The 18,462-nt window shown below is 42.5% G+C and overlaps 1 protein-coding gene and 2 pseudogenes across 1 annotated transcript; 2 read left to right on the top strand and 1 right to left on the bottom strand.

Moving 5' to 3' along the window:
- Positions 1-335: 335 nt before the first annotated feature.
- LOC139824086 (uncharacterized) lies at positions 336-8,510 on the top strand (annotated as a pseudogene).
- Positions 8,511-8,517: 7 nt separating this feature from the next.
- On the top strand, positions 8,518-9,475 carry LOC139824085 (uncharacterized; annotated as a pseudogene).
- A 7,530-nt stretch (positions 9,476-17,005) lies between these two features.
- Positions 17,006-17,983, bottom strand: LOC139824084 (uncharacterized). The gene has a single exon (XM_071796584.1). The coding sequence runs from the start codon at positions 17,981-17,983 to the stop codon at positions 17,006-17,008; it is 978 nt and encodes a 325-aa protein (XP_071652685.1).
- Positions 17,984-18,462: the final 479 nt, after the last annotated feature.

Here is an 18,462-nt window from a genome sequence, read left to right as displayed (position 1 = left end):
AATCAGACTAACAAGAAGCTAATTGCTAATTAACTGGTGAGTAATGTGGTAACTGATTTATTATCTCAATTGACGTTCTGTTAGTACATTTTGCCATATCATTACTTGTTATTAGGTCGCATTATTACCACTATAAATTATCCTCGCTATAAAAAGGTAATATGGTGAGAAGATGTTGTGTCTCGGAATGTCGTTCGGGAAAAAACATTCTCTCTCATGCGTTCCCAAAGGATGTCGAACGTTGCAAGAAATGGTTTCAAAAATTGAATATGAAACAATTAGAAGATAAAAGTGAAATTAAAAGTTATGAATATGCTATAAACATTTTCGTGATGATGATTACAGCGGTTCTCCAACAAGAAAAATATTACTGCACTTTGCAGTCCCATCTGTGCTTGTGCCACAACACATATCAGAAGTATCACAACATATATCTGAAAATATTAATGTCGATTATAATGAACATGGAAAACAACATAGAACGACATGAAGAACAACATGAAGAACAACATGAACAGACATTGTTGCACGAACAAGAGACGTTGCAACAACAAAACAATATGTTGTTGCGTCAAGAAAAAAATGAAGCAGCATTGGCTCAACAGCAAATGGAACTGCAAATGTATTAAAAAACAAAATTGTTTGTGTTAACGCAACAACAAAAAGAAAACGAGAATGTTAAAAAGACATTAAATGAACAAACTGCACAATTAAAAGTATGTACAAGACCCGATCTTCAAGAAATTACTCGTAAAAATTTATTAAGTCCTGCAGCGAAGAAATTATACGAAAAAATAGTAAAAATAAAGAAAGCTCATAGACGATTAGAGAGACTTAATAACGTAGCAAAAAAAAACAACAGGTCACGAACAATACAATTACGTACAAATGATCATTAAGGGAATATAGATACAACAGCACATGTACGACAGAATTTTATGAATATGCTCATAAGGAACCATGATAAAGCACCACAGGTACATTTCCAATCCTAATCAAAAATCTAATCTTACTATCGTATAAACATTTCTGGTCATTATAATAAAACAGAGTATTTAGTCTCTGACAACACTTGCAATTTTTATGGAATATTTTACATTACAATCAAGAATTTGATCATAATAATTATGTAAATATAAGTTTTTTTATACTTAAACTACAGTTTCCAATATATATATATATATATATATATATATATATATATATATACAGGGTGTTCTTTAAAGACCGCGCACTAACTACATAGCGTTATTCCTAATCAAAAATTGAGTCGAAAAGTCCCGAACCATTTTCTTCTATAATGCTTTATCAAGCTGTAATTATTGAGTAAAGTCAATCCAATCAGCGCCGACCTTTAGCCGGGCGCACGTCAGTGAGCCACGCGCCTGGTAGTGTGCGTGAGCGCTCCGCCGCTACGTTCAACGCGGCGGCGGCGCACAGTGGGGCGAACGCCTCATTTTTCGGTCATTTGCTTATAACTTCTACATTTTTCAATGAAATGACTTGAAACTTGACATAAATAATGTACGATTATTATACATTTAGTGTATAAAATCAAAATTATTTAATTAACAATTTTTCATAAAGCGCATAGATAATTTTTTTATTTTTTAAATACTTTTTAGTTTTTTTAAGTCGGTTCTATTTTTAAAAAAATTTTTTATTTTATACTTTTTTAGTGCTTCATTAAATTAATATAAATAATTATTATCGCATATTTTCTTACTGCTTCGTACCCTGATGTTTTAGCGCAATATTTTATGTACTAAAACCTTTCTGGAGAATTGCTTTATAGGACAGTGAAAACCGCATTCAAATCCGTTCAGTAATTTTAAAGAAAATCGTAGTCATACATACATACATACACGCCAAATATAGAACCTTCATTTTTTGAAGTCGGTTAAAAAATGAAGTTAATTTGATTTTCAATGATAGTCTTAAACCTCGGGATGTTTAATTTTTGTGAGTTTTATAATAGAAAAGGAACTGTTTTTCTTGCTTCTCACATCTATTTCTTGAACTTAATCATCATCTACATCATTATCGCTGAAATATAATAAACATTTTGCATCTTCAGTTAATTCTTTCTTTTTATGTCCCATAATTTTTTGCGAATTAGATATTATTGGATCTGAAGCAATTATCAAATTATTAAAAATATCTTCATTATTTTGTATTCGCGACATTTTTCGCGAATGATTTTCTCTATGTTTTCTAAAATATTTATGGTTTGCTTCCTGAGCATCTTCAGATAATTGTCCTATTGGTACGATAGCATTTTTTATAATATCACTGTCATGAATCAATAATTTGTGGACTGAGACTGGCATGTAGTACCATGGGTATAATGATACAAATAATTCGGCAGTTCTAAAAGCATAAGATTCGAATTCCAACACGTTAATCCTATTACCGCTAGCGATTACTTGCAACAAAACTCCAAATCGAGTTATTAAGTTTTTATCTAAACCTGCGCAACCTGTAATGGCAGCTGATAATTCTGGATTAGCAAAAAATTTTTTGGCCGTGTTGCCATCATTGGATGTACCTTTTCCTTGTTTCACGAAGTCTATCAAGAGACCTGCTTTTGTTCTGAAGGCAGTCTGTATCTTTTTTTTTGCTCGACTTTTCGTTTATGACTCTCATTCCTCGCTGACCAACATTTGATATTAATTTTATACGAAATATGTAATAAGCATTCGAAACAGCGAATCCAGCAATGTAACCGTAATTGTAATGTAATTGTAATCGTAACGGCTAGCTATCCATTTTGACTTCAAATTCTTCGTGAAATTTATGAATTTTCGTTTCAATGGTTCCAACGTGATTTTGGGTAATTCAGTATCAATACATGATATTATGTGGCTTATTAAAGTCTCATAATTTGATAAATCAAGATTATTTGCACGCATACAATTAAAAAGTTGACGATTCGTTCGGAAATTTTCCATTTTGCGAGCCTGTTAAAGTATAATCTTTTGTATACTTTATATATTCTATATATTTTTCACTGTATCCTGAAAAGGACGCAAAATGAATTGTATAAAACAACGACAAAAATCAAAACTTTCAAAATCAAAAAGTCTTTAATCGACTACTGATCGAGAAAAACTAACGAAAAGTTCTTATCTCCGCTGTTTTTATTTCCTCCTCCTCCCCTCTCCTTCCCTCCCCTCCCCACCCCTTTCCCTCCCCCTCGAGGAGAACGAATAATTTAACGTAGAGCAATCTTATTGGCCCATGGATTTACAGAATGCGCAGTACTCCAAATACATTTATCCAATAATATTTATCATATTGCTATTATATTAATTAATGTAATTAATTGTTATAAAATATGGATGTAATTAATTGTTATAAAATAGCAATATTTAAACAAATTATATATCCTCTTCGTCTTTCTTTTATGAGAAAATAGACATCTATATTCACTCGACATGATCGAACGTCGTCCATTGAGCTATTCATGGACGACGTTTGACTATGTCGAGTGAACTTTGAGGTCAATTATCTCAAAAAGGGGGACGAAAGGGGATGAATGATCATATATGGCCAAAAACTAGACACTTTGCCCTATTAAATGGAGCAGAGTAAACCTTAATCCATTCTAATCCACAAACTTTCTTCCTGTTTGCATATTGAAGTATATAAGAAATTTTTAATAGTCGAATATGTCGTGTATATTTATTAATATATAATAGTACTCAAATGACATAAAACTAAAATAAATATGTTTTTTGAACCCTAATAAATAAGTTCTGATAGGCATTTAACTCATATTCGCAGTTATACTTTCGGCGGAGACTTTAGAAAGTAACCTATCGAATTACTAGAATTTCAGTATTCACGAAAATGTCATACTTTATCAGATCATTTTGAGGAAATAACAAAGGATAAAATCAATTATAAGCACATTTATTTATAGTTTAGAATATATATTAACATAAAATCTCATCAAAATTTGAATTATACGTTTTTCATTTTTTCGTCCAATATCCGGTTTTTGATAGATTCGCCCCACTGTGCGGCGGCGCGCGGCCCGGCCGCGGCGGCGGAGCGCTCACGCACACTACCAGGCGCGTGGCTCACTGACGTGCGCCCGGCTGAAGGTCGGCGCTGATTGGATTGACTTTACTCAATAATTACAGCTTGGTAAAGCATTATAAAAGAAAATGGTTCGGGACTTTTCGACTCAATTTTTGCTCAGGAATAACGCTATGTAGTTAGTGCGCGGTCTTGAAGGAACACCCTGTATATATATATACGCATATGGAAGCGACAAATTACCTCGTTTGACCTATTTGATTTACCCCCCAATTTGGAAATCGCGGTACTTCGAGAAGTGACGTGAAGACTCGGACCGTGCAGGCGTGCAAATCCGTATTCGTGAGACGAGCCACGAACATGCATGCGCAATCGGGAGTCTGACCACTCCATGCTACTTAAAGCTTACGACAACGTGACAACACCCACTGAGCAGATCTGCCAAGCTCTACGATAAGCGATCAATGTTCAGTTGTGCCATCACTAGCACACGCTTCCGACGCCCGCAGGTGCCGGATATATACACAGGGTGTTCCTTAAAAACGCGCACTAACTACATAGCGTTATTCCTGATCAAAAATTGAGTCGAAAAGTCCCGAACCATTTTCTTCTATATATACACACATATATATATATATATATATATATATCCCAGGTAGCACAACGTCGTCAATTAGACGTCTTTTTTACGTACGCATTCGCCGGAACGTACGTCAAACTGACGGTCAGTATGACGTCTAAATGATCCTATATTGACGGCCATTTGTCACAGCATAAGTGACGTCATCGGATGACGTCAAATTTACATCAGTATATGACGTAAGTTTATAATAATTTTAAAAATGCTCTAAAAATTACATAAATATGAGTCATTTAAAGGTATGTATATGCCGTTATGCTTTTGTAAATTAAGAATTTTAGAAAAACAAAAAAAGAAAATACATTTTTATTATGTATATGTCGTGTGTGCATACAGCCGCGCGGTCACCCATCCAAGTCAGTACCGCACTTAACGTTGCTTGATATCGATGATCGAACGGACTAGTGGTGATCCTTTGACTCTGGCGCTTCCTTGTTGCTAATACTCCTATATAACATATCTTTATGTGTTCAAAAATTGTTTAATGATAACCGGTAAATATTAAAAATAATAACATAATTACAATTAATGTACAATAATTATTAATATAAAATTCGTATATTTAACATAATATAATATTAATATAATAATGTTAACAATATTTGAGAACGCCTAAAGACGCTACCTGACAAAATAAAGAATTTTTTTAATGAATCGAATCAAAGTTAAAAAATAATTAGAAATCAAATTTAAAGAAACAAATCTAAAAAAAATTCATTGAAAAAAAGACATAGTTGCTTTTAAGAAAAAGTATGCAGATGCGTGTTGCAAATTACATATTTTTTCTTAAAGGAACTATGCTTTTTTTATACCAATTGATTCGTCTCATTATTCTGTGCATAAAAGTATTAAGGTAACATTACCGAAAACTTGATGTTTTACAAGATATTTTGTATTTTATGTCAAAATACTAGAACTTTCAAGCCTTATAATTCCAAAAGTACTTAATAAAAAAATACTTTCTTATAGTGTTTTGGAAAGCCCTCAAGATAAGCTACAAGAATATGCAATAAAAAGTAGGTAGTTCTATTTAAAAAATTGAAGGTGACCTTTACGTGACCTTCAAGCAACTATTTAAGGTAAAACTAATGACACCATCTTATGTACCCCTTGAAACCATACAACTTTGGTCTGGAACATTTTTCTCTAAAATGTTGCGTTTACGAATAAATCGGGTGATACGGGTGATCTGAGACACCCGGTATGTATACTCGTAGGCAACACAACACAGCACTGTCAGTCACTATCTGTGCGAACAGTTACTGGTTCTACCCGGGAAAAAAAGATTGTATATAATTCTATATTTAATTATATATAAATATATATAATTATATGTGATTATATATGAAATTTGGCTTTATATAAAATTATAAATGGGTCCATATATCATTATATATATGGGCATATATAATTCTAAATATAAATATAGTGTTACACGCAGTTCTCACTATATCCGTCTCGCCAGTGCCGTACGCCTGATCGAATTTTCATGACGCGTTTTCGAGTCGCAAAATCGAATTTACTTACCGATCCAAAAGGAGTTTCACTTTGTACGCCTGTTGGTCGAATTTTCGTGACACTATTTTGTGACGTTTTTTCGTGTCGCACAATCGAACTTACTACCGTACCAAAGAAGTTTCATTTCGTACGCCTATTGGTCAAATTTTCGTTACACTTTTCGTGTCGCACAATCGAACTTACTACCGTACTAAAGAAGAAGAATTTTCGTTACACTTTTCATGTCGCATAATCGAACTTACTACCGTGCCAGAAGAAGAACCGTCTCGCCAACGCCGTACGCCTATTGGTCAAATTTTCGTTACACTTTTCGTGTCGCACAATCGAACTTACTACCGTACTAAAGAAGTTTCATTTCGTACGTCTATTGGTCGAATTTTCGTTACACTTTCCGTGTCGCACAATCGAACTTACTACCGTGCCAGAAGAAGAACCGTCTCGCCAACGCCGTATGCCTATTGGTCAAATTTTCGTTACACTTTTCGTGTCGCACAATCGAACTTACTACCGTACCAAAGAAGTTTCACTTCCGTTACACTTTTTCGTGTCGCGAATCAAACTCACTACCGTGCCTAAAGAAGTTTCACTTCAAAAATTAATCTTTACTTTATGTATGTGCATATATGTTCACGGAGTAAGTTATAGTACTATATTTTCTATTATTTTTATAATATTTCTGCAATGTTGTTCTAATATTTCAACGAAATGTTGCACGTGTCTCTACAACATTGCATTGCAACTTGTAACGTTCCTGCATTCTCTTGCAAGCTTCATACTATATGGGTCTGTTTTAATTAAGAAAAACTCAAAAAATAAAAATAAAATTGTGTACCAAATTTGGTCTTAAAATAACGTCTAATTCATGTCCTTTTCATGACGTCATACTTTCGTCCACAATAAAACGCCAAATACACGTCATATAAATGACATATGACGTCTTGGACAAAAAATGACCTTAAATTAACGTCAAAAAGAATGAAAAAAAAATTTTTTGATTAGATAATGTACAGTAGTTATTAAATCGTATTTTAAGCCGTCGTATAAACGTAGTCAATAATTACCAGGAAAATCCGGAAAATATCAGGGCATTTTTAAAATAAAATTTTGATCATATTCCTATATAATTTTCTAATTTTTTTTTCATAAATACAAGTATTGTTCAATAATTTTTTTATAATTTCTTTATAGAATATTTATATGAAATGTGTATAGATTAAGAGGAGTCTACAATGATAGAATTTAAGGTGTAAAATTACGTTTTATGCCTTAAGCTGTAAGAAATTGACAAATCACAGTTGTATGTGAAAAAAATATTTAACTATGATTTGTCAATTTCTTACAGCTTAAGGCTTAAAGTATAAATTTTACACCTCAAATTCTTATTGTAGGTCCCGCTTTATGCTTTGTATATTTATATATTTACTAACATTATGTTATATTTTTACTATCATAAATATGTAATAGCTATCATTGTTAGTCCCGGTGTACAATAAATGTTTTAAATTCTAAGGGCCGGTTTCTCCGATTAACGCGAGCCTCCGATTAAGTAACAAATCCAGTGGAACTGATCAATTGCACTGCTTAAGGACAAATACGATTGTACAGTTCATTGGATATGTCGTACTTAATCGGAAGATTGCGTTAATCGGAGATGGTTTCGCTTGAAGTTAACCACGTTTCCGAGTTGAGGAATTATATCAAAATGATGTATGAATATCTAGATGTGATAAATACATGTAATATTCTTTTTATTGATATCTTATGTTAATATAATTTTTGAAAAATATGTCCTTTTTAAATTTATTAATAGGCCAGACGTTTTACGGTTGAAGAAAAGATATTTTGCATAGGAGTTTGCCGTAGATCCCGCTTATCATACAAATTTCTCTCCAAATATCTATTGTGTCCTTCAATAACTACTTTGAATAAACAATTGCAAACTATTCCTTTGGACACTGTGTGCAATAATATCATGTTCAAATATTTGAAATTAGTCGCAACAGAAATAGATCCCAAAGATTTAAACGTAGTATTAATTTGGGATGAAATGTCATTGCAACCTGCCCTGCATTATGACAGAAGTAAAGACAAAATAGTTGGAATCGAAGATTGGGGGATGCAAAGAACGAGAAAATTTGCTGACCATGCAATCATGTTTTACATTCGATGTTTTGCATCTGGTAATCATATGCCTATTAGCTATGGTTTTTGTAATAGTGCAACTCGTACTGCTCAACTAATAAGATGTATAAAGCAATGGTTAACAGTAATTATAAAATGTGACTTCAAACCTGTGGCAACCGTATGCGATATTTTTCGATAAATTGTTTGACTCCTTCAACAAAAAAGAAAATAAGGAATTGTCATGTATTTTAAGTCCAGTAAGTAATCACATTTCATTTTGGCAAAATGCTGTTAATAAAATTCGGCAAATGGATTTTGTTGAAAATACAACCCATAAACATATACGACATAATGCAAAATATCTAACGAATTGGATATGGACTACCAAAGGGGCACAGTATGTGTGAAATATACTACAAAAATGTGGATTTTCTTCATTCAATTTAAGATATCTGAATCAAGATCTTGTAGAAAACTGTTTCAGTCAGATTAGAGATCACGGGCACAGACAATAATCCAACCTCATATCAATTCTGTGCTTCTTTTAAGACGCTTGTGACGACAAACTTGACATCCAAGGATTCTATTTCTTCTAATTGTAAGGAAAATGATGAAGGGACATCATTATCGCTATCAAAAATGATTTCTACTGCTAAAAGTTGTGAAAACGACGAAAAAGAAGAAGAAACTGAATGTACAGATTCTTCAATACCATCAGCGACAAATTGTTATATTTTCGTGGATACAGATAAAATAATAAAAAATATTATAACAAATAAAACTGTAATGCAATGTGCAGAATGTGTACAATGGCTAAAAAATAAGGATATTTTGAGAACTATAGAGCACGCATTACAAGTTGCAGAATTGAAATTTGTAAACTTCTACTATGAAACAGAAATCAAGAAGAAATTAAAAAGTATTTTATATTTAGAAGTATTTACAAGAATTTCAACACATTGTTCCACGCTACTTGATTATTTGATAGAGGAAACTGCACAAGAGTTTATTGTTCAATGGTGCAAATTTGTTAATAAAATATTAAATGGAACACAACAAGAAAATTATGAAAACAACTACATTTATAATGAAGCGAAAAGAATGTCAATAAGGTTTACAAAAAAGAAAAATTTGAAGCAAACAAAATAATTGTATCAATCTATAGCGACTCTCACACCTCATTGGTCGCGATACGGAACGATGGAGAGCCGCCTTAAGATTTTCCCACGCCAGCGCCGCAGACAGAAGCGTGCGCATCTATAACGGTCGAAACGGACACTCGTACCTCGTGTCTCGTCAGTAACGGACATTCACATAGTTTTTCTACGATATTCGTTTAATACTTTGTACGCGAGATCCGTGATCTAACCCAGACATCGAGTTCTCTACTCGACAGTGTATAATTATCCTAAGTTGTACATAGTGTAAATACATTACTACCTTACATACTGCGACGACGACGACGATGTCCTCACGGTCTCGCCGGCCGTGGAGGAGCGCGCCGTCGCTTTCTTCACTATAGATCTCTTTAGATATTCGCGATACTTCTCTCCGAAACCCCGATGGTAGCTCGACTGAGTATTTTTAAGATGTTATGTTGGGCGCCAGGTGCGATTCCACGCACCACGATTCACGAGATCGCAGTATTTCTCAGGCGTGGGCTTCTTTGATCAACCGCGGGTGGAATAGGAGAGGGAGCGTAGCGCAATCATCACACTCAAATAACAGAAAACATAAAATTATATTTCGGTTAAGGCAGATAACATGTGGACGATAGCGTGTTCCACGGCGAACAAGCAGAATTCGAGTACGCGCCACGTGTCACCCCACGAGCGCGATACTCATTCCGTCGCTGGACTGCACGGCAATCCCGATTGAATTCGCACCAGAGTATTCCCCGACATAAGTTGCAGCGAATTCTACCCGGACGGTCAAACGCGAAATACTCAAAACGTCTACGTCTAACAATTGAACAATTAACGCAATTTCCTTACGGTCTACCGCGACAACGCTGGGGATCTTCTCTCCCCTCGAAACGCACGAATGGCCTCACCCGTTAACTCGACACAACCGTGGGCCATTAATCCCGATGAAACGCACGTATAGCTAATTACAAATGGCCTGAACTTAACCGGCAACGATAACTACGGGGCTCTCTCACGCGCGAGAGCCACTTCTCAAAACTACGGCACGGTTAAGCCAACGGCGATCATGAAATTCCACGCGACGGAATCACCCGCAACGAAATTACGCGAAACGAAATTACTCACAACGAAATCATACGCAACGAGGTACACGAAACGATATCACACGCAACGAAATTACATGTACGCTGACTGTCGGCGGCCGTACGTTCTCATCCCCGAGACGGGCACTCGCGATCACTTCGTCGCACGGGCCCTCCCGCGGTATGGCACTCGATATTCTTTAATTACGGCCGATTTCATACTTTACCGCGGCACAACGCGACTCCCGGGAGGCCCTAGGTATTCTCGCGATCTTACTTCGAGGAAGGCTGAGCAGTGGCCTTACAAATTCCTCCTGTTCCGGCAGCTCGTCGCTCGGCTCGCAGGGCTGGATGTTGCCTGGATGGCGGCTCGCACGACAGTGGCGTTTCCTCGGTCCGGCGGGACCACGCAGGGCCCGCGCGCGCCGGTTTCCCTAGCCTGGTCGGTGCTGCGCCCTGGCCTGCCAGCGATCCCTCTAGGCGATCGCCGCGCCCCACTAGAGCGCCCCTCGTCACTGCGCCCATCCGCCGGCGGTAGTTTCAAATTCCGCCTATTTGAGACCGGCTGTCCAGGCCGCGTCTCATCGTCCGGTTCCCCGACGGCCAGGCTGGACGGGCCATGGCTCGTCGACCGGGGGCGGTACACAGCGGTGGTGGTCCCGTTCCTCAACGGGGACCTTCGTCGGGGCGTCCCCCTCTCCGCGTCCTCCGTATCCGGGCTGCAGTGCTCTCGTGCCACCTGTGACGCCTTGACAGGTCAGCTGATCTGCCGGCTGTGGGCCCCAGCGTGACCCGCCCGCCGACCGTACGCCCTCGGAAGCTCCTGGTTGTCCAGCCGTAAGTCCCTCGACGCGGCATAAGCCGTTACACTCGTCGTGACCCTGGCCATCTGCTCCGCACTCCCTCGACCTGTAACGCTCGCAAAAGATCTTAATCCTAACCTAAATGTTCGCCCTCCGCCCGCCTCGGGCGGAGGCACCATCCCTGACGCCTCCCTCGGCCGAGCTCCCATCTGGGGTACGAGACGCGACATTTGTCACGTCACAACTCCCCGCTCCCAGACGAGTGCCGAGGGGGACGTCGGCCCCGGTCTGCCGGTGGCCACCACTCAAGCCTTCGGAGTTTACCCCAACTTGACAATTTCCCTCATGAGACCTTATTTTGCCGGTGACGGCTTCGCCCCGTCCGGCCCCGATCAGTCAATGCGTCTCCCCTTTCAACGTTACTCAGTATTACACGAAACGATTTCCCAATCTTTTCTTAATCTCCTCCCCTGATCAGTCAAATCTACTGCCGGACTACCGTTTACCGTATTATCCTTACGGGTCGGGGACAGGAGGGTAGTACGGTTTCAAATCCTTAACATGCACTTTCCCTACAGTTGACCCGTCCAGCTGTGTCAACTCGTACACCACCGGAGAGATCACCCGTTTTACTCGTAAGGGTCCCTGGAATTTCGGCGCCAGTTTTCCCGCGATATTCTGTGCGGCTGACGAAAGCACGTGCTGCCGCCTTAATACTAAGTCCCCGACTCGGAATCTTCGCGGTCGCCTACGCAGATTATAATGCGCGGCCTGCCTCTGGTTCGCCTGATCCATATTCTCCGCCACCCATTCTCGAACGGCCCTTAGTTCGATCATCCGCTGGGACCACTCCGCCGGGTCCCGCGGCTCCACCTGAGTCACGTCCTCCCCCTGGTCACGCAACAAGTTCGGCGGCACTAACTCGCGTCCCAAATTCACGAACGCCGGTGACGCTCCCAACGACGAATGCGACGCAGTATTATAAGCAAAACGAAACTGTGGAAGGTATTTATCCCACTCCCGATGGTCCCTCTCAATAAACGACACGATCATAGTTTTCAGGGTCCGATTAACCCTCTCCACGGGGTTGGCCTGCGGATGGTACGGCGGCACCGTGGCATGCGTGATGCCATGCTCCTCAGCGAAACCCTTCATCACGCGATTCACGAACTCAGTTCCGTTGTCTGTGAGGAGGATCTTCGGCGTACCCCACCGCGACACGATAAGATCTTCCAACGCCTCTTTAATTTTCGGGCCGGTAGCCGCTCGCAACGGCTTTAACTCGATCCATCTTGTGAATAAATCTTGGATCACCAGAAGGTACTGGTAGCCGGCCTTGCTGCGAGGCAAGGGCCCCACTATGTCCGCGGCGATCGAAGTCCACGGCCCTTCTATAACGCGGCGGCCCATCCACCCCGCGGGACTAGCTTGCTCGACCTTCGTCCTCTGACATGTGTCGCACGTCCGAATGTACCGAGTGACCTCGCGAAACATATTTGGCCAATAGTACGACACGGCGAGACGCTGATATGTCTTTTCGACTCCCAAATGACCGGCCTGCGGCGCGTCGTGGGATTCGCGAAGGGCCTCGGCGCGTAATTCTCTCGGCAATACCAACTTCCACCGGTCCAAATCCTCAACTATGTCCGAAATCACCGGTCGCGGTCGCAAAAAGTATAACTGCCGATCAACTATTTTCCAGTGAGCAAACCGCTTCGGGTCAGTCGCTACCTCCCTATACCGCCTGCGATACCACTCGTCACTTGTACCCTCACACTCTTCGATCTCGATTGCGGCGTTTACTCTTCCACCTTCCGCACTTTCATACATTCGTGACAAGGCATCGGGCACGTGGTGTAGGGCTCCCTTGCGGTACTCCACTGTGTAATCATACTCTAATAATTCTAACGCCCATCGGGCCAAACGACCCGTGGGATTTTTCAAGTTGTGGAGCCACCGCAAGCTACTATGATCCGTAACTACGGTGAACTTGTAACCTTCTAAATACGGCCTGAACTTCTGAATGGCCCACACCACGGCCAGGCACTCTTGTTCAGTCACCGAGTACCGCTTTTCCGGGTCCGACAATACGCGACTGGCATAGGCTATTACGCGTTCTTCCCCTTCTAAGTTCTGAGTTAAGACCGCCCCCAACCCAACCGAGCTCGCGTCGGTTTGTAACACGAAAGGTTCTTTAAAATCTGGGCATGCCAGGACAGGGGCCGCCAGGGATTGTCCCGATTGCGCACATTACAAATCGGACACGACAATATTTCCCGATCGGACACGGTGTCGATTGCACACGGTGCCGATCGGACACGGTGTCGATTGCACACGGTGCCGATCGGACACGGTGCCGATTGCACACCGTGTCGATTGCACACGATGTCGATTGCACACAGGGTTTACTTACACAATGGGGGGGGGTGCAGGGGGGGGCGAAGCCCCCCCCGCCCACGCATGTACTTAATACATTGCCTACCGGGCACGCCGAAGGCGTGTCCATGGGGGGGGGGGGGGGGGGGGGCGAAGCCCCCCCCCGCTCCACGCATCAACCCAACCCACACCACCAGGTGCACAGGGGGGGTGCAGGGGGGGGCGGAGCCCCCCCCCGCCTACACCCCTAGGGCACCGTGTCCGATCGGCACCGTGTGCAATCGACACCGTGTCTGATCGGCACCGTGTGCAATCGGCACCGTGTGCAATCGACACCGTGTCCGATCGACACCGTGTGCAATCGACACCGTGTCCGATCGGCACCGTGTGCAATCGACACCGTGTCCGATCGGCACCGTGTGCAATCGACACCGTGTCCGATCGGCACCGTGTGCAATCGACACCGTGTCCGATCGGCACCGTGTGCAATCGACACCGTGTCCGATCGGCACCGTGTGCAATCGACACCGTGTCCGATCGGCACCGTGTGCAATCGACACCGTGTCCGATCGGGAAATATTGCTGTGTCCGATTTGTAATGTGCGCAATCGGGACTCACTCGTCCTTGATATGGTTGGTCAAGTGGTCTTCTCACGCTGTCGACTCTTACAAACACGTGGGTGCATGTATGGAGTGTTTTGTGTATGAATGTTTGTGGCTTGTTGTGGTGTGCAGTTTGCCTAGGCCGGATGTTCCGCATAAATTGTCTGAGATGCTCAAGGAATGGAAGTTGGTCCTAAAAAGGTTCCTCCTCTACGAAGTACTCTCTTGGTAACCTGAGTTGTGTTCCGTATACGAGCGTATACGAGCATTGCGTAGTCCGAGCATGACCACGGGTAAAACTTTGACCCAGTCGGCGGTTTCATGGCATTTGATTGCTGCTTTAAATCGCTCGATTGCGCTGTTCGATTGCAGTATCGATAGCCTCGTGATGGTGGAAGTGGTCCCACTATATCCAGATGGATGTGTGAAAATCGTTCGTCGGGAACGTGTATGTGCTCGGGTTGTCTCCCGACATGTCGACTTATCTTGGAACGTTGACATGGTAAACATGTGTGAGCCCAGTTTGTAATATCTTTATTCATGGATGGCCAAACAAACTTGGTTGCGATTTGTTTGCGTGTTGTTCTCCCGCTGGTGTGTGCCGTGTTATGCACTACGTCGAATATCCTCTTCCTTAGGGATTTTGGAATGTACGGTCTGATGTTATCCGTGGATGTATCGCAGTAGACTGTTGTCTCGGTACCGTCCAAGCGTAACTGTTTTAGTTTGAGTGCTCCTGGAACTGACAAAAGATCTTGTAATTCGTTGTCCGTTTGCTGAGCTGTCGCGATGTCCTCTGTTGAGACGATGATCGGTAGTGTTATATCGTTGATTCTTGAAAACGCATCAGCTACGTTATTCTCGAGTCCCGCCACGTGGCGTATATCGGTGGTAAACTGGCTTATAAAATTCAAGTGTCGCTGTTGTCTTGGTGAAGCTTTAGTTGGTCGTTGGTCAAAAGCGTAGGTTAACGGTTTGTGATCTGTGTAAATCACCGTGTCCCTGCCTTCAATCATGTACCGGAAGTAGTGGATTGCCGTATAAATTGCTAGTAGCTCTCGGTCGTATGTACTATATCTTGCTTGTGTCGGCGTAAGTTTTCTGGAAAAAAAAACCTAATGGTTGTCGTTTTCTGTCGATGACTTGTTCTAATGCGGCGCCCATGGCTGTGTCAGAAGCGTCTGTAACCAATATGAGTCGTGCTTGCTCAGCTAAGTGCGCTAGTATTGTAGCTTGTGCAAGTTGCTCTTTGCATTTGGCGAAAGCGTCGTCTGTTACGGGTGTCCACTCTATTTTTCTTTTATCTCGTTTTTTGGCTCCGGCGGTGAGCGCGTGAAGTGGTGCTTGTATACCAGCGGCTTTAGGTAGAGACGATCTATAAAAATTGAGTATTCCGAGAAATCTGCGAAGTTCGGAAATGTTTGTTGGTTTCGGATATTCTATGATTGCACGAACTTTGTGTTCAAGTGGTTTAGTTCCTGTAGATGTGACTAGATATCCCAGGTATTTGACTTCTGGTTTCCCGAAAACACACTTCTCTGGTTTGAGTGTAAGGTCGTGTTCTTGTAGTCTTGTTAGAATTGTTTCAAGATGTCTCTTGTGCTCTTCGGGTGTGCGTGATGCAATTATTATGTCGTCCAGATAACAAAAGCAAAAATCCAGTCCGCGTAGTATGTTGTCCATAAAACGTTGGAATGACTGTGCTGCGTTCTTCAAACCGAAAGACATTACGTTAAATTCAAAAAGTCCGAATGGTGTGATTATCGTGTCTTCTCTCGATCTTCGGGTGCCATCTTCGGGTCCCATAACATGGGATGTTGAAGTATGCGCGGTCAAGATCAAGCGTTGTGAATACAGTACGTCCGTGTAGTCGATGTGCGAAATCTCTAAGATTCGGTACAGGATACCTGTCTGGTCGTGTTATCCGGTTCAATCCGCGGTAGTCTCCGCATATTCTCCATGTCCCGTCCTTCTTCGCTCGTAACAGCAATGCGCTTGAGTAAGGACTGCTGGATGGTCTGAGGATGCCATCTGCTATCCAAGTTTCAATTTCCTTCCTTGCGAAACGTAGCTTTTCGGGTGAAAGTCGTCGTGCTCGATCTGTGCAAGGTGGTCTTTTAGTTACGATGTGGTGTTGTACGGGGTGTCGTGGCTCCTTGAATTTTTTCGGTCTCGTGATCTCGATGAATTTACGGAGTATTTCGCGGTACTCGTTGTCAGAATTAATAGTTGTAAGTGCTGGAGTGTTTTTTATCGTCACTCTTTCTCTCGTGGTTAAATTGGTTGTACCGTCTAACAACCGTCGTCCTCGAAGATCTGGAAGAAGATTATATTCGTGTAAAAAGTGGTTTCCTAGAATAGGTATTGTTACGTCGGCTATGATAAATGTCCACTTGAATTCGCGGCGTAGTCCAAGATCTAGGGTAAGCTTCCTTTCTCCGTATGTGGGTATTATTGTGATTCGCCGCGTATAAAAATCGATCGGTCGGGAAAGCACGTTTGACCCATTCCTGTGGAAGTACTGATACGTTTGCTCCCGTATCTACTAAGAAACGTGTGCCCGTTTTCTTATCCGTGACAAGGAGACGTCTTGCGGGATCGATTTGCCGGCGTCGGCCGCGACGCTCGCCGGCGCAGCTAGTTTTCCTGTTGGATCTGTTTTTTTGTGATCTAGAAACAAGGTGGTCGACAATTTATTGCGTCCGCGCCAAATTTCCTGTGATAATAACAGTATTTTTGGGCGTCTTTTTGGTGTGGTGTGGTTAAACGGCTGCGATTGCCTCCTCGGCCTCTGCTTCGGCTACGTCTTCGCATCGTGCGTTCGAATTTTCGCGTAAGCGCCTCGACTGCGTGACGCAGTTCCTCGATGTCGCTTGATGGGCCGGTTTTCCCCGGTGCGGATATGTCTTGCGGCAATGCGACTGCACCTATGGATGCCTGGTTTATGTTATTTATTTGTGGGCGAGTTACCCTGGCTATACGGTCAGCCTGTGCGGCTATCGTGGCTAGGTCGTCCAGCTGGCTGATTGCTAATATCCCTCGCATATGTTCTGGCATTTGTTCCATGAAAAGGCTGCGCAGTACGCTGTCGTTGCATTGTCCCCCGGCCAGATTCTGAAGTCGTTGTAGGAATACTGACGGTTTCTCGTCGCCCATCACTTGTCCTCGCAGAAGGCGTCTCAACTTAGTTTCCTGCGATTCTGAAAGGCTGTCTATAATACGCTGTTTAAGTGCCTCGTATTTGCTATAGGTGGGTGGTGAGTCTATAATGTCACCTACGAGTCCCAAGAGGTCAGTGTCCAAGTGGATTACGACGTACCTGTATTTAGAATCGTCAGATGTGATTCTATGTAATGCGAACGTCATTTCTGCTACCGTGAAATATCTGGCAGGGCTGTCACGCCAGAAAGGTTGCGGCAACTTAAGCGCCTTTATTTCGTTCAGCTCGTGTCCTTCCTGTCCGTTTCCTCCGTGAGCCATGTTGTCGGTTTCGTCGCTGTAGATGCTGGGGGTCGTAGAGCCTGCTAGTGCGTGCACGTGGTCGCCTGGTGGTGGCACGTGGTCGCCCGGTGGTGGCACGTGGTCGTCCGGTGGTGGCACGTCGTCGTTCGTTTGCGTCGTCCTTTGCGGTGAACGTGTAAGGGGCATCACCCGTCTCGAAAATACGCGCATTCACTCGACACGTAGCGTTATTGTTTGTGCGTCTATATCACGCGATTCGCGCGGGATCCGCGTGTGATCCGGTGATCTCAATCCTTCTGGATGTAGTCACGCCGCGCCCGGCGAAAGTCACGTCGCGTCTGGCGAAAAACGTATTGCGCGATGAAATTCACTTCGTTCGGCAAAACTCACGTCGGATAGTCACCACTGTAGCGTTTCCCCCGAGGGGGATTACTATTGGCCGTGATGGCCGGAAAGGTTCAATTATGACTCGTATATGTATTGTGACGTGACAAATGTCGCGTCTCGTACCCCAGATGGGAGCTCGGCCGAGGGAGGCGTCAGGGATGGTGCCTCCGCCCGAGGCGGGCGGAGGGCGAACATTTAGGTTAGGATTAAGATCTTTTGCGAGCGTTACAGGTCGAGGGAGTGCGGAGCAGATAGCCAGGGTCACGACGAGTGTAACG

Source organism: Temnothorax longispinosus, unplaced genomic scaffold, assembly GCF_030848805.1.
Source record: "Temnothorax longispinosus isolate EJ_2023e unplaced genomic scaffold, Tlon_JGU_v1 HiC_scaffold_26, whole genome shotgun sequence".
In the NCBI taxonomy this organism is placed as follows: domain Eukaryota; kingdom Metazoa; phylum Arthropoda; class Insecta; order Hymenoptera; family Formicidae; genus Temnothorax; species Temnothorax longispinosus.
Note: the sequence above shows the minus strand (reverse complement) of the source record. Positions and strands in the feature narration are given on the sequence as shown.

Bases quoted from the DNA above. Each gene is read 5' to 3' on its own strand.
- LOC139824084 (XM_071796584.1), bottom strand. From the start codon at position 17,983: ATGCCCCTTACACGTTCACCGCAAAGGACGACGCAAACGAACGACGAC.